At 34.7% G+C, this 19,612-nt stretch overlaps 2 protein-coding genes across 2 annotated transcripts; both read left to right on the top strand.

Moving 5' to 3' along the window:
• Window positions 1-4,160: 4,160 nt before the first annotated feature.
• On the top strand, window positions 4,161-16,183 carry LOC141831447 (CBL-interacting protein kinase 24-like). Its single transcript, XM_074718807.1, is given in 17 exon segments — window positions 4,161-4,308; window positions 4,398-4,557; window positions 4,621-4,849; window positions 5,723-5,785; window positions 5,898-5,969; window positions 7,263-7,370; window positions 7,447-7,521; window positions 7,593-7,646; window positions 8,433-8,558; window positions 9,393-9,482; window positions 11,957-12,079; window positions 13,275-13,394; window positions 13,591-13,707; window positions 14,223-14,279; window positions 14,373-14,447; window positions 15,951-15,996; window positions 15,999-16,183. Coding segments are annotated over 15 exon segments (1,329 nt in total). The 5' UTR covers window positions 4,161-4,308; window positions 4,398-4,557; window positions 4,621-4,690; the 3' UTR covers window positions 16,043-16,183.
• A 1,647-nt stretch (window positions 16,184-17,830) lies between these two features.
• On the top strand, window positions 17,831-18,625 carry LOC141831513 (heavy metal-associated isoprenylated plant protein 46-like). Its single transcript, XM_074718886.1, has 3 exons — window positions 17,831-17,937; window positions 18,033-18,111; window positions 18,229-18,625. The coding sequence occupies exons 1-3, from the start codon at window positions 17,929-17,931 to the stop codon at window positions 18,498-18,500; spliced, it is 360 nt and encodes a 119-aa protein (XP_074574987.1). The 5' UTR covers window positions 17,831-17,928; the 3' UTR covers window positions 18,501-18,625.
• Window positions 18,626-19,612: the final 987 nt, after the last annotated feature.

Genomic DNA, 19,612 nt, shown 5'->3' with positions numbered 1-19,612 from the left:
AGGCAACGGGAGAAACTTGATGCTTCGGAATTTTCTTCTTTCATGTTTGAAAGCACAGAAATATCTTTTGCCCCAGTTCAGTTTTTGCCTTGACAAATATTAATTATGAACATTTTGGTATCTATATTTTTAATATAATTAATTAATCGATTCCAGACATCTACACGTGTCTACGCAAAGCATGGTCAATAGGCTTCACGACCACCCAATTTAGTCAACTCCGATCTCCACGCAGCTCCTATCCCCGCGGACCCCACCTCACTATAAATAAAGCATCGACCAGCAATTTAATTAATCGCCTTCGTCAACCTCTCGACGTACGACTGCCTCACGTCGACATATACATATTCGCAGATCATGGCAAGCCCCAAGATGGCCGTCGTCGCCTTCCTCCTCCTCTCCGTGCTCGTGGCGTCGTCGGCACCGGTCGCCAACGCCTTCGGCTGCTTCAGCGACTGCTACGACCGCTGCGCCAACGGAAAGATCGGCAATGTGGCCTGCGCCACCATGTGCTCCCAAGCCTGCATCAGTACTCCCAAAGACGACGTATTGTCCAATGGCGAGCATTAATTAACCAGTTCTAAGCTACATCGATGAGGAATAAATAATTTACTGTGGATTTATCCAGGAGCTCATGGCATGCATTTTCTTTTATTATTGTTTCAATCTTTCATCTTATATATTGTAAGTTTGCTAGTTGATTCTATAAATAATTTTTCTATATATGTGAATTCGATATTAATGGTTCTCATTATTGTTTGTAAAAAATATTACTTCTTTATTGGTGAAATAGTACGTAAGTTATACGGAAATAATAAAGTTAGATAATTAAAAAAGTTTCGCTTGGTCAATGTAAGTTTAGTTGTTAAAATCCTGTCTCATATATAGGAGATCAGGCACCCTTTGTAAATATATATCTTATTTCTATTCATGTAGATAGATATTATTTATTCAACAGTTTGATTGCTCAGTTTATTTCATTTAAATGTGACCGAACTATTGTGTTTCTCTTGAGGAGTTAAATTGAAAAATTATAGTTAACTATGATGGAGGAGGATATTATTGATTTGAACCTTATCTTATTCTATAACTCTGCTCCAAATAGCCTAATTGTACGTTATTCAAATCATCGCCGGGCAACCATCAGCTGAAAATGAAGGTACAGTGGACCACATCAGCAAGTCTTATCTAAAGCCTACGTCAGCTCTCCAAGTCCCCCACACCGTCGAGATAACTCTTCTGTAAAAAAATGAAATTTATCATCTTAACGGTCCCACATGATTGACCTCACAATCATTTATGAGAAAATAAATCAAAAAATTACAATTAATCACCGTCGAGATAACTCACCGCCACTTGCGATCTGCATCAAGAAGCCATTCACGTGGGAGCAAGCATCTTTGTGGCTCGATTTCATTTAGGCAAAAATCAAACGGCAGCTTGTATATTTTATAATCATTTAAAGGTTTTTTTTAACAAAAAAATTAAAATGACATCTTTATCTTTAATTATTCTTTTTTGTTGTTCCCGTTCACTCGTCGTCTTCCCAACTGCGAACTGCCATTCTCAACTGCAGATGGAACTGCTTTGCACTGGGACCTTATCTTGTTTCTTCTTTTGGACCGCCGAACCTAAGTTTTTTTTTTTAAAGAAATTTTATTATCAGTTTAAAGTTATTTTTAATTCGCCTTTATATATATATTTTTTTCAAAATAAGTTATTTAATTAATAAAAAATTATATCAGAAAATTAATAATATAAAATTTAAAAATGTTTTTTTTCCCAAAAATCTTAAATTTATATTTATCAAATAATTTTAGAATTTTAATTTAAGAAAAGCATAATCATACCGGTAGGGAAAAAATCACATTTAAAATAATTTTCATATTTAAAACAATTAAAAAAAAAGTTTGCAGAAAATCGCCGATTACATATTTGTATACCCCCTTCTGCTACATCCTCTTGTCTGATAAATTATGGCCCTGCAATGGTAAGATGTGCGATGACGGGTAGGTTCGAGATTTCGTTCCAAGAACGCAGACCTTGGGTTCCCGACGTCCTCATCTCGAGGTCCACCGCCGGTCCCCGAGCGCATTGATCGAGAGAGCTCCCTTTGCCTCTTCATTCCTCATCTCTCCGTTCCCCTTCGTCGGTTGACCTGGCTCGCTTCTTCGCCAATCTCGATCGAGGTTAAAGCAAAAGGGGGGAAACTGATCGTGAATTCGATGCTGCAATTGCTGTTCGCGGTGGCGTTCTCTGCGGCTCCGCTGACGCTCTACGTGCCGCCGATACGAACCCTCAACCCCTTTATGCAGGCCTTGGAGATGTTCGTCAGGGAGGTCACTGCGTACTCGCAGCGGGCGTACCCGCGGATCCGCCTCGGAGTCCTCCGGATCCTCGCCGTCGTCTCCCGCGCCTTAGGTAGATGAAATCCGAGTACACGCAGAGATCTGGTTCCTCTTTCGCTTCTCCTTTCTTCTTCTTCTTCTTCTTTTGAAATAAGATGCAGAGCAACCAAATTGTTTTTGATAAAAGTATTATTATTTTTTTGTGCATGTGAGATTGTGGTCTGATGTAGTATACAAGGGTTTTGAGTACAAGAAAGCTTCTTTTCTTTCTCTTTTTTGGTTGATAGGAATTATGGTGGTCGATCAAGTGTATATTGACTTACTGTATGGCAATTTTTTCTTTCGGCTATTGGAAGTATGAAGGTAGCCAGAGTTGCAGTCGTGCTTTCTCTTTTTTCTTCGAAAAAGTTTCATTCATTTTGACGCAGCAATTCGACTTTTTGTTTCCCCTCTGCGGTTTAGAACTTAGAAGAGCAGAATTGCTTCTGGATTCATATTGTTTCCTAATGCTGAATTCGAGTCATCTTCTCTGATTGAGATCGGACCATAATCCGATTTTGTATCAGTACCAGCAGATTTTGGGGCAGAAGATGAATACATATGTCAGGTTCAGATATGAAGATCAACACATTCAAAATTTAAAACTGTTCAATAAGGCATTGAAGTTGATATTTATCGGGCTTTTTCTTCTTCTCCTCTTCTTTTTTAACAAATAATTAAGATTAGGAGTCTCTTGGGATTTTCCTCATTCTACGAAAGATCGTAGCTTGTGAGACATTAGAAATACTCTGTCTCTATAAGAACAATTATACTGTTTCTTATCTTTTACAATTCTGGAGCTATTATCAATTTTAAATTTTGGAGTTGTTGAGTCCACCACTTATAACACGTAAAGACTACAATTTTCCTTTGATCATTTTGCTTCCTTTTGTTGTTATGCTCCTTCTTTAAGATTCTGTAAGTAACTAGACCTACCATTGCGACAACAATTAAACTTTTCTATCGATCATGTCAGTTCTCTTCAATGTATTTATAAACTTTCCTTTTAAACACTGTCTACTTTATCCAACATATTGCACTAAACTGGTCTTTTTGAGCCTAAATAAATCATTAAAGTATGAGCATGGTCATTATTATGATAGTTTTTATCCTTTCTTTCAGGATATAATGGATACTAACCTCCATTGTGATTTGTTTCCTACATCATTAATATCCATTTAAGTAGGAATATAATAATGAATTCTAATGCGATTGATCCTTTTACCATCTTCTAATGCGAGAACACGATCATACAAATATCCTCTCCTTTTTATCTTGATAAAAAGTTTCAGCTTTTGCTGCACTCTTGTCAGCGCACCGACAAAAGGCATCTAACTTTGCTGTTAACGACCAAGCGAAACTGTGCCCGGGAACTTTGTTGGGCGGGTTCTATTAATCTGGAGAACATGCTTTTGGCTAGAACGTGCTTTTGATTGGAGCCATATAGTTTGAAGCAGAAATTTATCGATTCATCAAAAGAATTATAAAAAATAAAATTTATAATTTTACAAATCAAAACAGAAAAAACATCAAAACGACGAAGCTTCTGAATCGAGGAACTTAAAAAAAAACAGTTTAAAAAATTATCAAATGAATATCAATATATAAATATATCTTTTAGAAAAATGTGCGAGCCGTCGCCCTTGGTTAACTGCACGTACACTGCTCATCTGTCGTTGTAAACGGGCCCTCGAGTGCGGACCAGGAGAGTTTTTCTACTCAGGAAAGATGTTTCAGCGGGGGAACGGAAGTTTTGTCAATTCGTCCCTCGTTCGCTCCGCTGCGGCGCTTCCCGCGTTTCCGATCGCCTTGAGGGCGAGCGAAGCGTAACCTGCTCAAGAGATCCAAGTCGGTTTTTGCAGGCATATGTTCTGTTCATGGTTTTTTTATGTGCTGAGATTGACGAGCCCTCACCCTCTCGGTAAGTTGATGGATTTAGCTTGCATTTTTTGACTCGAGGCCTCGATCTAGTTTTGCAATCGCTTAATTTTTTGCTGAATTCCGTTGCAGGGGGCGTTGGTAGCTGAGGGAATTGGCGACCGTGGCATTGGGGTTGGGCGCTGGAAAGGGGGAGACGGTAGGTTGGCTCCCCTTTGCTGTAATTTATCTCAGTCGGGTTCTTCTCATTTTCCTTCACGATCACGGCCATCGCCTTATCCGGAGGCAGTAGGTATCCATTTGCATTCTTCCCTTTTTTTTTGGTACATAGATCCATGGTTTTTCTTGGGACCAGTCACTCCAGGCCAGGGAGGACGGAAAGAAGGAAGGCCCACGTAGCCAATTCACAACGAATTTAGGGAATAATGGGGTTAAAGAAGGTTGGCAAATATGATGTCGGCGGAACAATTGGAGAGGGGACCTTTGCCAAGGTTAAGGTTGCTGTCAATACTGAGACCAGTGGGAGAGTTGCCATCAAAATCCTTGCAAAGAATACCATCCTTGAGCATAAAATGGTCCATCAGGTCTCACAGTTTTCGTAACTTGGAGAATCGTTATTATTATTATTTTCGCATAGGCAACGGAATTTCACCCATTATGAGTTACCCGTGTTTATTGGCTTCAGTAGCTTGAGGTTTGGCTAGTGGAATCTCAAGCATAACGACTATATTTTCAATGGATAATCAGCTAAAATAGCTGTATTTTTACCTAGTCATCAGTTAGATGTATAGTAGCACATTTTTTCACCTTTTGGTTTAGATTAGAGGATATATTAAAAGTTCTACTTCAAATTTACTGCCCATATAGCATTCCAAAAAGGATAGTGGGGTGATGAGTTATTCTGCACTTGTTCTTTCTAAAAGGACAAGTATAGCTCGTCTCTCTACTTGATTAATTTGGGCTTACCTTCTTCCTATAATTGATATTAGATCTGTTGAGGTGCAATGTTCCTTGATATGTATGGATTGTCACTAGATGCATTAACACTTGTGTGAGCTTAATATTCAATTCAAATTGATTTTCTTTTTTTTTGTCATAAAATTTATCGTCTTTCTTGTTTTACTTTCTTCTTAAAATTATCTACTAAGAAAATTTATCATTCTTTAATTGCGAGTTCTATTTAAGTTTTATTTGATTATGTTTACTATATGACATCCTATTTTACTGTTTTACATGCTGACATGTGTGATTTTTTATAAGACATTAAGTTATCAGTGGAGAATTTATTTTCTTATGGAAAAACCAGTTAACTTCAATGTTTTCAATTACTTTTATTTCAGAGGTTGTGCATAACTATAGTAGTTAGACTATCATGACAATAGTTTCTAATTGCTTCCTTTATTCTGAATCTATTATAACCCTAATTCCTAATTGAGTGTTTTGTTTGTTTGGTTCAGATAAAGAGAGAAATATCCATAATGAAGATTGTGAGGCACCCAAACATAGTAAAACTACATGAGGTAAGTACCTAATGGCTTCTTTTCAAATTTATGTGTTCAACATTTGCTATACATTTTTTTCTTATTATATTTACAAAGAACTTTAGAGCAGCTTCTTCAATGGGATTATCAGGTTTTTGCCAGCTCAACAAAGATATACATCATCTTGGAACTTGCCACTGGTGGTGAATTATTTGATAAGATTGTAAGACATCTAACTTGTTCTTATCAGATGGGCATATCAGCAACTAAAGATGAGTCATGATTGTTGCTGAGTTTCTTATACATTAAACTCTATTCTTACTGTATTTTTGTATTGCTTTTGTGCACAGATATAAGTTGAAGAGATTGGTTTAGATTGTAGGGTTGTATGATTGAGTTTTTAGTTGCATTAGCACATCTGCATATTAATTAAGTCTGTTTTTGGTTATCTTGTAATTCAGTCTCATATTCTTCCAATTAGATTTTAATGAGCTGAAGGAGATTAAGAGGTGTTCTAGCACTCATATCCTTATGTGTGTAAAGTGGAGATACTTGCATCAGAGTCTATGAACTAATTCTTGGGAAGTCTATGTCATATGAGTTAGATTGATTGTGGCATGCAACAACTAAAAATTGCTTGATAAAAATTAACTCACAATTACTACATATAGAAACGAATAGAAAATGGGCATGTTATTAAAAGTACATTCCAGATTGTATTTTCCACCTATACATATTGAATTTTTTTACACAATTTCCAAATAAGTTTTACAGGCATGCTAACTTAATTCTAATGATTCTCGCAGTTATTGTTATCGTCTTCTGTTTTTTCAAACTATTTAATACATATAAACTTGCAAATAATGAAACATAATTTAATGCTTTAATTTCTAGCAAATCAAAATTTTGTCCTTTTGTAATTAAACTTGCGGTCAATGGACATGTGGATAAAACAATTCTAATGCCAACACAAAATATTATTTGATATAGGCTAGAAAATTGATTAAATTCAATAAGATTCTATAGGAGCTAATAATCTCATTTGATGCGCAATTCGTTTTGGTATTAAGAAGAAATAAGCATTAGTCTAGATGCTTATTATATATATTTTGGTAACTTGTTACTCTAATATTTTAATTCAGCTAGCTTTTTAATTGTTAGAAAGATGGTAAACAAGTTAAGTGAAAATATATGATTAAAGCTCATTTGGTTTGATCCTAGAACGATTTGAGGTACGAAACTCTTGCACTCAATGAAACTTGCATGTGTTTAATAAAACCCATTTGGTAGTACTCATGTGCACATATATTTTAGTATTTTTCTTGGCCTATATTTAAATATATCCAAATGTTTATTTTAGTTTTTCTCTTACATTTTTTTAGGTGTAAGTTGTTTGCATTCATTTCCTCCTCTTTCTCTCCCTCTCTCTCACTCTTGTTATTTGATTTTGCTGAGCTATTGTATACTGAATTTGAAAATTTTCTTTATTTTCTCTGTACTTACATGAATATTTTAGGTGCACCAACGAAGACTCAGTGAGAATGAGTCTAGACGGTACTTTCAGCAGCTTATTGATGCAGTAGACTACTGCCATAGCAAGGGTGTGTACCATAGGGATTTGAAGGTCTGGTATGCTTGTGTATTCTTCCTATACATTCTTTCCATGATTTTGACTTTTCTTGGTGTCTTGAAATATCTAGCCTGAAAATCTTCTCCTTGACTACCAAGGAAACTTGAAAGTCTCAGATTTTGGACTTAGTGCATTACCTCAACAAGTAAGTGCGACTTTCTCCTCTGTGGTCCGAAGCAACTTTTGAATTGAATCATTTGTTTATTTTGGTTTCAGGGTGTTGGACTTCTTCGTACAACTTGTGGCACTCCCAATTATGTTGCCCCTGAGGTAAATATGTATATATATTTCAACACCCTTAGTGTTTTTGGCAGTTCATGTTACTATTTTGCAAATGGTATATTGTTGCCAATTGAAACAAACAAATGTGGATGATGTTGATCTTGGTAGATGATAAAACCCAAGTAATTGAGGATTAAATGTTCAATATTTGGCAGTTTACCTCAATCATCTGTTAGCTTCTTTAAGGGGTAGAGCGAGATAGATGTTCAATATGTGTCGCTATGTTAGAAATTAGATCAAGATAGATGGAGGCGTTCAAAGGAAACCAATATATTTTAGAATAGTTGAATCAATTACAGTTTAAGATTTAAGGGGTAGAGTGAGATTGCTACACACTTTAGTTAATCAAATAGAAATAATTTAATTGATTTGAATATTACTAATGTCTAGCTTTGTCATAAGGGTCAATAAAGGGATTAGATCCATCTAGCCGACCGTAAATAGTTGAGGCAATCATCACTGATGATGAGATGACATTATGCTACAGTTTTTTCCTGGTTCGGTTGGTAGAATTTCTAAGATATCTTGACAAATCAAAAGAATGCCTAATGCTTCTACTTCTAATTTGTTTCTAGATTTATTTCTCAAGTTATTTTTTATGGTTCACTTAGAAAATGAATTGATGCTTCTTATTGGTTTAATCCTGATTGATTTTATTTGGATCAAAACATTCTAATCCTCCTCACTAGAGTGCATTGTCTGTCAAGCTTGGATAAAGTTCATAAGACTATCATTTTAGTTTGGCGATTCCTAATCAAGCAATCACCCATTTAGGTACTTGGTCAGCAAGGTTATGATGGTTCTGCTGCTGATATATGGTCATGTGGTGTCATTCTATTTGTCCTGATGGCTGGATATCTTCCATTTAATGAGGCAGCTCTCCCAACCTTGTATAAAAAGGTAATCGATACATGTGCCATACACTCTTTACATTAGCTTCTTCTCATATTATAAAAGGTAAAGTATACATATTAATCCTTAGTGAGCTTTCTTCTGTGTGTTTTTTAAATGGATGTGGGTTATCCTCTTTTCCTTTTATTTTGGTTGTGATCATCTAATTAGTTAAGTCATATACTTGATTCTTATGAAGAAACCTATGCTGTCGATCCTTCATAAATTTTATTTTTGTTGTATATGCATGTTTTTTTTTTAAAAAAAAATGTATGTGGATGGTATATAGGGTTAGCTGCTTCATAACCATTATGCATACTTTTTTTTCAATTTGATAAATTTTGACATAAAAAATAATGGTTGTTAATGTACTTTTATATTATTTTGTTCACATAGGAAATATGATGTAAATTATGTTCTTTGTGTTGTTTGATACATACAGAGATAATTTCTTCTAATTGTCTTTGATGTGGGTAGAGATCATCTTTTATATATGTTCGACCTTTCTATGTTGTTCTCTTTCATTTTGAGCTTCATTTTGTACAGATCAAATTGGAACTAAGAACACGGAGTGCATAATGTTGGATTAATCTTTTAATTCAAGAAGCAGAATGTGTATATAATTTTTGAAGATGGTCTCTTTCACAGATTAAATACATAACAAGAGAAGATTGGTTTTATGTTTGTGTCCCCAAATACTTTTACTTATTTAGTTATGTTTTGGAATCACATTTAATACAATAGTCTGATATAATTATCACTTTATATTTCTGTGATCATGCTACTTAATGTCTTGGTTAACACGCCTAAGGTAAGTCTTCTAATTCTTTTGTTGCTGTATAGATCAATGCTGCAGATTTTACTTGCCCAACACACTTCTCTTTAGGCGCTAAGTCATTGATACATCGAATACTTGATCCAAACCCAAAAACTGTGAGTATGGAGACACAACTCTCTCATCATGATTTGGCATTTTAACATCTGAAATAATATAAAGGTTGCATTTTGTGCTCTCTGATTGTGTTTTAATAGAAAAATCACTTGGAGTTTGTCTACTAAAGAAGGCTATAGCTGTTCTTGTCAGTGAAGTTTAAGACTTAATCTGTGTTATCTCAGGCTCAATGACTGCAGTGTTCAGATCTATAACATGATAGTATTCACTTAATCACTTGTACCAGTAAGTGGTAGTATTCACATAATCACTATACCAGTAAGTGGATAATTCTTCACGTTTATCCATATATTCAGTTTGTCATAGGCAAATTGAGGAGTCCCTTCTCACTTTAGGATGCTAATAGCAAAGAACTCATTGAGTCATTGTCCCTATGGTTGGCACTTGAGACTTGACACAAAAGGTTAGTTTGTTTTGTGGAAAATAATTTAGATGAGTAAAACATTTTCCAAAGAATTCTTTTACAAAAAGATGATTATTTTCCCTTGTTTGACTATGATATAGCAAAAATATGTTTCTTTGTTTTCTCTTTCTCTTCAATTCCATTCCATGACTGGCAAGAATGTTCAGCGGCTGTTGGCTGATCAGTTGGCAGGGATGGAGATTGCTTGTTGGTTGGTTTGCAGATGGGGACAGTTGAAGATTACTGGTGGGTGGGCAGGTGGGAATGTTCAAGAATTGTTGACCAGTTGACAGACTCATGTGGGGTTCACTAAGGGCTAGAGGCAGTGGAGGGAATTTGAGGGAAGAGAGGAGCACATTGATTGGGTGGGGGAAATGACTCGCTCTTTTCAAGTGGAGGTCATTTTCCTCTATGATATCTCATGACTGGCAAAATGTTTGCCATTGACCATGATTGTTTGGCAGGACAAACACTAAAAAAACTGAAAAGTATTGTCCGGAAATTTTTTTTCACAAACTGAATGGATCAAGTTTACCTCTAATCTTTGTTTCTAGAGTCCCATTAGCATGTGTTTTCATTTTCCAGTATATTCTTTAAATTTTGAACCTATCGTTGGTGTAATCTCCAGTTCTAGAAAAAAGATATTAGTATGTGATTTTTATAGTTCATAGCATTTTTGATCGACTATAAGGTGACTAAGATGTGTTTTGTAAATATAATTATTAGTCACACATGATTGATTCCAGTAAAGATCTCAGGATGTACAATAATCTACTTTAGCTTCTCTTGAAGGTTTATTTTATAGTGCATTTGCAAGGGAGATCCAGGTTGTCACTTAAGATGATGATGCAACATGCCATCTCATGTCTGATTCTTAATGAATAAATTATATATTAATAGTTAATAGTATGCATGCAAGTGTCTAAGCTTACATCTACTCCATTACAGACACACATAATTGGCATAGGCAATGCATTTAAAGAATAATTTTCATCTATCATGTTCACCTAGTGAAGCGCATATTATATGCTAACTAATCATGGATTATATTTGCAAATTTTCTATGAAGTTATTATCTTCTCAGGAAGGGAACTTGTCAAACATGTTTTCAGCATACCACTGAAATCTTTGTTGGCAATCTCTTTCATCTAGATTAAGTCGTGATCCTTATATTTTCCCACAGCTGAGACCATAGTTGGCAAACATGGTCAATCCCAATACGGATTGACTGAGTTGGATCACCATTTGCAATGACCTATTTCATTGCAGTTGATTTCTCGATAAATCTTCAAAATTATATCAAATGTCGAAAAAATAATAGTAATTAGAGTAGATTTCAGGAAAAATAGATGAAATTAGAGGGAATCAACTGAATTGGCTGATTCAAGTCTCAAATGATACCACCTGTTAGAATAGAATTGCCAATGACAACAAGATCCCAAGCTTAGCAATCTGTGGAGGAAGAGGTGTTGAGGTGAGACCTACAGGGGTTACCGTGTTTGGCAGAAGAGGAGTTTAGGATTCCAACATTGGTGCAGTTTGAAAGAGAATGTTTGGCTGAAAATGTTTTCCATTAAATATAGACAAACAAATGAAGCCTTAGTGTGTTGTAGACAGCCATGTCTTTTGGACATTAGTAAGCAAATTCTGGTTATCATGACCAGTATTTCACACATGTATATTTTATGCACTTTCAGAAAATTCTCATTTGTCCTCATGCTAGTTGGCCTTAACTCTTAAGTTCCATAGTAAAGCACAAATGACGAGATTAATGAGAAAAATATTCTTTGAAAGTTGATAGCTGATCTGGTAATAGTAGCACGATGTTTCAAAGATGGCTTTTTATGGTTATATGCCTTTGTCTTACACTCTTTGTATAGTTGTTTCTGGTTGCTTTACTTGAATTACAACATGAAAGCTAGCATTCTCTTATGTGCTTCAAGTAGAATCATCACCAATTGGATTCTAAAAAGTTTAAAGCCATGAGTTTAAGCATAATCGATGTTATTTGCTTTGGTCTTTCTTCTAACATCCTGTGCTTTCTTATTGAAGCGAATTAGTATTGAAGGTATCAGAAGTGATGCATGGTTCCAGATAAATTATGTTCCCATTCGACTTGGCGCAGAGGAAGAAGTCAATTTAGATGATATTGATGCTGTTTTTAATGATATTGCGGTGTGTATGCCACCTGCCTGATTCTTTCTATCTTTCATTTGAATTTCACATTTTCTATTTCACATAAATGTGGCTTATGATCTGGATTCACCTAGTAGGGTCTATATCAGCCGAAACTGCGATAACTTTTCTAAGAAATCAGAACTTAGACAATGATGTCCAAGCAAAAATATGCTTAAATTACAAAACTTGCCCAGTATCAAACTTATTCTGCAAAAAAGTCTACACAGATTAGGTAGAAGTCTGTTGATTCTTCTTGAAATCTACTAGTTGGACTTATTCTTCTTGAAATTCTTTGTTAGGTACCCGAAATTTTAAAGGAAAATTCATTAAAAAAATGAAAAACAAGGAGAAAGCTTAATAAAGTGGCAATCCAAAGAATGTCACTGGTCGTTTTCGTTGTGAGAGCCACTGTGTTTTAGTTGTCACTGCAATGTGTTATTGTGGCCACTTCTTTGATTCTCTATGTGATGAAGGTAATATAAACCATAATATATAGTCCCCCAAAGGTAAACCTTTTTAAGCTTTTAATGAATGATTAATATAAGTATATAATATAATGGATATTGTGTCCAAGTATTTATTATGATGGGAACAATACATTATAACTTACAAGATATACTAATGTACCAGATAGACATGTCAACTGGTTGTGATGGGGCTAGGCATTGGCTTGGGATGTTCTAACTTGATCTGGTCCTAGTCCAGCCTAACACAACCTAGTTTCTTCTGGCCATGGCCAAACTTCAGCATTGACCCAGCCAACCTCTAGAATTTCTTAAGAAGTAAAAAAGTTTAAGTTATTGAAAAAAATTAAGAATTGGAAAAATGTAAATTTATTTAGATTTCCATTTTATGATTCGCGTACCTACATATCTTCCTTGGAGCGATCTGAATCCACGGAGTTCTATTTCCAGCATGCTTATGGCTAGCCTTCAGATCTTAACTATGCTCCAGTTATTCCTGCAACAGCATCATTGTTATCTTCCTTGTCGGAGTCCTATGATTTTAAATTTAAAACAACGTTTTTGATTACTTTTGTTTCTTGTTTTAATCCAGCTGGTGAAATTGATAATATTTTTTTTACAACTAGCAGATATTGATAGTGCAAACAGTTTTTATGCACCATAACACCAACAAAGCTCCAATCTCCCTGGATTAGCACCTGAAACAGTTTAGATTTTCTTTTCCACAGGATCAATATGTAACTGAGCAAGTGCGAGATAATGATACTGGGCCTCTTATAATGAATGCCTTTGAGATGATAACTTTATCTCAAGGGTTGAACCTTTCAGCTTTATTTGATAGACGCCAGGTATAAACTTTATATTTCACAAAATTTATTGCACTGGTCTTGTTTCCAAATGTTTTGGCCTATATTTTCACACGTTTAAAGTATTAATAGGTCATTTCACTGAAGTATTTGTTTATCATGTTTAGTTGATGGATCTGTGGTAATAGTGAGATTAAATCAATAAAACAGTAACATCATTTAGTTTCATTCTTTACAGGATTATGTGAAACGTCAAACTCGCTTCATTTCACGCCAGCCAGCAAATACTATTATAGCAACAATAGAAGCTGTAGCAGCATCTATTGGTCTAAAGGTCCATTCTCAAAACTTTAAGGTATATAGTTCCACTGTAATGACATTTTCATTCACTATCTTTTCATGATTTCCATCATGTTATTGTGGTAATATGCTTCAAATTTTATTGTTTCAAAAGAAAGTTAAAAGTAAGCCTCACTTGTATGAGCTACTGAAGGAGAAGAGAAAAAAATAGTGTTGGGCATGCAGGTTGTTTTTCAAATATGCTTGCTTGTAAACATGATTCATGACCCAGGTTGTATATATTAAAGCAGCTGATATAGAAATTAGACTGTAACAAATCCATTTTAAAAGTTGTGCATACCTGATATGGGGGACATGATTTAGAATACCTTCTGAGGATTTAGAATTATTGCCTCACACGATCCTTTATTTTTATTTACACCTCATCTCTTCACTACCATCAAGAGTTGTATATTGTTGCATGTACAAAAATCATTTAGCATTATAAGTGGTTTTCAATTGATCACCTAATCATTGAAAAAATATTCATTAAATAACTACTGTTGCCTCGGTCATTTGTCCTTTTAACAGATGAGGCTCGAAGGATTATCTTCAAATAAGGTGCATCATTTTGCTGTTGTGCTTGAGGTACTCTTATCTAATCTTTTAAAATCATGACAATTATGAAAATTTTGACAGTCCAAAAACAATTTTTTTTATTCACATTTGTAATTGATGTAGGTCTTTGAAGTGGCACCTTCACTTTTCATGGTTGATGTTCGGAAGGTTGCTGGTGATACCCTAGAATATCACAAGGTTATACATTTCTTATTCAAGAAAGACAACTCATCTATTTGTTTAAAAAACAACCTGGTTCCTAATCACATGATTCAATGAGAAGATGATGTTTATTGCTTATATCATATTTCTCATTCTTTCTTTTTATGTTTCAGATTTTTGGAGTTGGTGCCATCATGTTTCTGCTAATGTCTTGTTTAATTATGTTTTCAATGAATAACAAAGGCCGACAGTGTCACGATTGAGACAATTTGTTTAGATTGACAGAATTTTGGTTTTTACAGTTGGGTTTGCCATCAATAACCATTGTCATTAACATGATTGTGTATTTTTTCTTTTTTGTTTGTTTGTTAGAGTGGTAGATCACAGACAGGATATTCATGATTGTTTCTGATTTCTAGTGTTCCAAAACAACCTTTATATGGAACCTCTTCCATATGTTTATTTGGCCCTTTTCCAAGATGGTAAATAAGGGATTTATAAGGTGTGTGATGCAGGTGTGGGGCAAATATAGCCATACTACACTATTCTTACAAAAAATAAATAAGTAAAAGTGCACCTTTAAGTGATATACCATCATCTTATTCTACTTGAGTATCATTTATACCAATTCAAGTTTGATTTGACCAGCCATTAGAGGATCAAGATTAAGTTATTTTGTTATTTTGCTCGGTCAAAGTCATAAAGATTTGCATAAACATAGTGATTTCAAGCATATTAGTTATCACATGTCGTAGATAGGAACCACATATTCTCTGGGTGTTGCACAAATTTTAAAGCACAAAATGTTACTCCGTTATTTGAGATTATGTATACCTTGCTTGTTACATAAACCACTAAATACTTCATCTATGAACTGCCTTTTGAAATACCATACTTGACTGCATCATCATCAAGTTGTATTTGTTAGGTCAGTTATATGAAGTTTCTATCTCAATTGAATTTTATGTCAGACTATTCATATTTAATTATGTAACTAAACTACTTGAGTTGTCTTATTGTCTTACCCTCATCTTTTAACTACTTAAACTTTTTAAACTATAGAGCCTATTGCCCCATGTGATCTCAAGGTCATGGGTTCGAGTCGTAGAAACAACCTCGTACAAAATGTAAGTTAAGACTGCGTATAATTGACCCGATGTAGTCCGATCATTCTCCAAAACCCGCATTGGCAGGAGCTTCGTATACTGCCCTTTTAACTATAGAACCTATTGCCAACTTTTGGCACCACAGCCACTTGCTTAAGCATTTTTTATTTTCTCTTAGTAAACGGATTTATTCCAATGTTTTTATTTTTGCTAGATTGCTTAATTGTGCATGTTCTCTAACTGCAAATGCATTTGATCAACAAAGTTCCAGATATGAATGTCTAACGTTCTAATTTTCTATTATTGATAACTATGATTACTATGTTTTGTGGATGCTTGGTTACTAATGTGAACGTATATGATTATGCGTGCGATCTTTGAATCATACCGCTCTAGGAACACTAGCCTTAGATGATGCTTAATACTGTTGCAGTTTTACAAGTCGATGTGCAATAAGCTGGAGAGTATTATCTGGAAGCCAAAGTAGACGCTAAGCCTGGTCTTCTCAGGACAAAGTCTTCTTGATATCAACCTGAACACAGATGAATCCGTACTGTCTATATCCACTGCTGTCTTCACGGCTCAATATTGTGTTTATGATTAGCCGATAGAGTTTGCAGGTTGTATCGCATAATATATCAATGTGATTTTGTAGTTGGTGCTAAATGAGATGGACAAGATTAATGAGGAACGCTTGGTTCAGAAATTTTAGTTGTCTGTAAAGTTTCTGTCGCAGTTATCTAATTCATGTTTCTACTAAGTGAAGTCGATATGTTTGTTTTATCTAGTTACCAAATAGCTGGAATGAAGGTCCGATATCAAGAGACAGATATCAATTTACTGTCAAAATTTCCCCCTTTTTTCTGTGAAAAACTTCATTTTGCCTTTTGTTCTTTCCCAAAATGTTCCATAAAATTTTAAACTCTCCCCTCTCCCCCCCTAGAGTTTTCAAACTTACCCATCATCTTATTCCATCAGATGGAACAATGATGTGGAAAAGGGTAAAATTGCTGTGAACATTTTAGGATGGTATTTTATTGAGAAATGATATGTTAATATTTGAAGGCTAAAATCACCATTTTTCAATATTGATTGCGTGGCTGAAGTATTGGTTAATTAGTGGGTGATAAGATAATAATTTGAAAGCTCCGTTGAACCATGCCGTGATTTTTGAAGAATTTTTTTTCTTAATAAAATAAAATAAATTAACCGGATGGCAAAGAACATGCTTTGGATTTGTAATAATCCCTCTTACCTATCTTGAAATCATTATCATGATGTCAATATATAACATATTTTATTATAATATTCGATTTACTTTATGGGATAAAATTTAAATTTCAATAGAAATATGTTGGATTTGTTAGAAAATTCTCGTACAGAGTCTGAGAGTTATATATATGCTGCACAATTTTACAGTTTTATCAGAAATATTATATTTCAAATTATATATATAGTTATTATCTGTTAGTTTAAATGATATGTACGGTCACAATTTGCATATGGATCGTCTACCTAATTTTTTTTTTCGTCTTTAAGGATATGACGATGATTCTACCGAGGAGGAACCATTTATCGCTATGAATCATTATTTCCATTGACCAAAAAGAAGCAAATTAACCATATAGTTATTAATGCAGCGTCTTCATACCCTTAACATATATAAGTGGATGCTATATATTTAACACCCTTTCGTTAAATATTTTAAAATAAAATTAAAAAATATTTTAATATTTTAATATTATTAAAATATTAACAATACTTTGCGAAAGTAACTGATTAAAATGGGCCCCACCTGGTCCCACAGCCTCCTTATTATATTGCAAATGTCTTTTTATTTACTTTTCTTTTCTTTGAATGTGTGTGAAGGCTTACTCGTCCATTAATATGGAGAGCACTGCCACTGTGGAGACATTGACATGGATGTTATCTGATCAAATCATCAATATACGAGCCTTTCTTTCAGTTTTATTAATCACTTGATTAATATCATAAAATTCATCTGCGCGGTGATTTTCCTCGCCCTCGATCATCTTTAAATTTTAGCCATAAAAGAATGCTAATCCTAGCGATTGCGATTTGCTGATGCATCTATTGTGCTTTGCTAGTCAAGTCAATGCGTAGCTCAGCGTCTTCATCGATCTGAAATATTAATTTACAATTTATAACTAATGGATGATCTCCGACGACTGACGACGAGGTCAATAGACTAATCAACACCGCGTTTTAGTTCAAACCTTGCCTTGCCTGCCACGGAACATGTCATTGCCATTGCTAGCTACTTCTCTGCTTTGTTTATAAAAGAGCGAGTAGCTGCGAGCTTTTGGATCATCAGTTACACACAAGTCCCAATCCACTTCAATTCCTCGCCTCCATTCAAGAAGTTAAAGAGCAGTTTGTTATATCTCAGGATGGTTCAGGTGAGTACCTCCTCCTCCTCTTCTTCTTCTTCCTTCTTCTTCTTCAGCTTCTCGGATTAATTAGTTGCTGATTTAGTTTCTATAAAAATTTTCAGCAAAAGATAGTGATGAAGCTGACGATGAAAGACGACAAGAAGCGGTCGAAGGCTCTCCAAACTGCTGTCGGCTTGAAGGGTGCGTTATTAGTCACTTCGTTCGTTCGCAAGGAATTAACTTGCTCTGTTTTTCTTTGCTTCTTGATGCTTGCGCTCTTATCGATTATATATCCTTTATTTGCTGGCATGCATGCAGGCGTCGTATCGGCGACGGTCGAACCTGATAAGATTGTCGTCGTGGGAGACGTTGACTCGGTGACTCTAACAATGGTTCTGAGGAAGAAGATGGGGCACGTGGACCTCGTCAGCGTGACAGAGGAGAAGGAGAAGAAGGAAGACAAGAAAGATGAGAAGAAAGAAGAGAAGACGCTGGAAACTTGGCTCAGCCATTACCCTGTCATGCACCCCCCGTATCCTATTGTGATTCAGGAGGATCCGTATCGAGAACCAAGTTGCATAATATTGTAGAAGAAGAGGTGATCTTGCAGCAGAGTGATGGATGGAACCATACAGTATATAGTTGAAGTGGCATAATCATTTGCAAGAAATCTATATATGATCAGTTAATGGCGCAGTGAATTTATTTTTTTCTCTCTCTCAAGAAAAAATCGATCATATCCGCGCGCGTTGATGAATCAATGGTCACTTAGCGCGCGTTGATGAATCAATGGTCACTTAGCGCGCATGCTGAGACTTCGTTGATTTCTTCCGATGTAAATAAGTGATAGTTTTCGAGTTTGTTAAATAAATTTGAACAAAACTAATTTTATAAAATAAAATTATTGAAATAACTTAAACATAGTAGAAATAACTAAACCGTAAAACTAAAAAATAAATAAATTTAAGTTTTAAAAAATAACTTTATAATATCAAACGACGTCATTCAAAATTCTTCTAGGGTTTGTAAATTACGTGTCTTTAGATTCTCATGACATCACAGCGGCTGCGTAGTTGATAAAGCTGAAGAAGCACCGTGCCCACGATGGCAACCTTTTCAACACACACGTTATTAAATCATGAATAATTATTCATGAGATCGTGAATAATTTAAATATATATCTAAATTATCACAATATCATTTTAATGATCAAAAGATTAAAAAACTTAATATGTTTATTATATTTAAATATGAAATATTTTAATTATTTTATTCGATTTCATAAATTATTTAATTTGAAAATATTTTATTTTAAAAAACCATATCGAGATTTCAAATCTTATAGGGAGACCTCACCGGTTAATTACCTCAGCTTCTTTACTATATTGTAAATGTCTTTTTCTTTTTTTTTCTCTCTCTTTTTTAATGAAAGACTTATTTTAATCTGTTTCATAGGAAACGGATCACTTGCCTGATAATATTAATATTGAGAAAATATTCTTGAGGTATTGGCATGAACTTTAGCGCATCATATCACCAATAAATGCGTCGTTAATCACTTGACTAGTATCATAAAATTCAACTATCTAACTTCATAATTCAGGTACATTAATTTAACTTCTTATTGATTAATTCGTCTCTATCGGATAAATTTGAAGTACAACTTCTACCCACTTAGATATTAACTTTTGAAATATTCATC

Source organism: Curcuma longa, chromosome 1, assembly GCF_044706935.1.
Source record: "Curcuma longa cultivar G26 ecotype Majalengka, Jawa Barat chromosome 1, ITB_CL_G26_1.1, whole genome shotgun sequence".
In the NCBI taxonomy this organism is placed as follows: Eukaryota; Viridiplantae; Streptophyta; class Magnoliopsida; order Zingiberales; family Zingiberaceae; genus Curcuma; species Curcuma longa.
The sequence above is the reverse complement of the archived record's forward strand: the minus strand, read 5'-3'. Positions and strand labels throughout refer to the sequence as shown.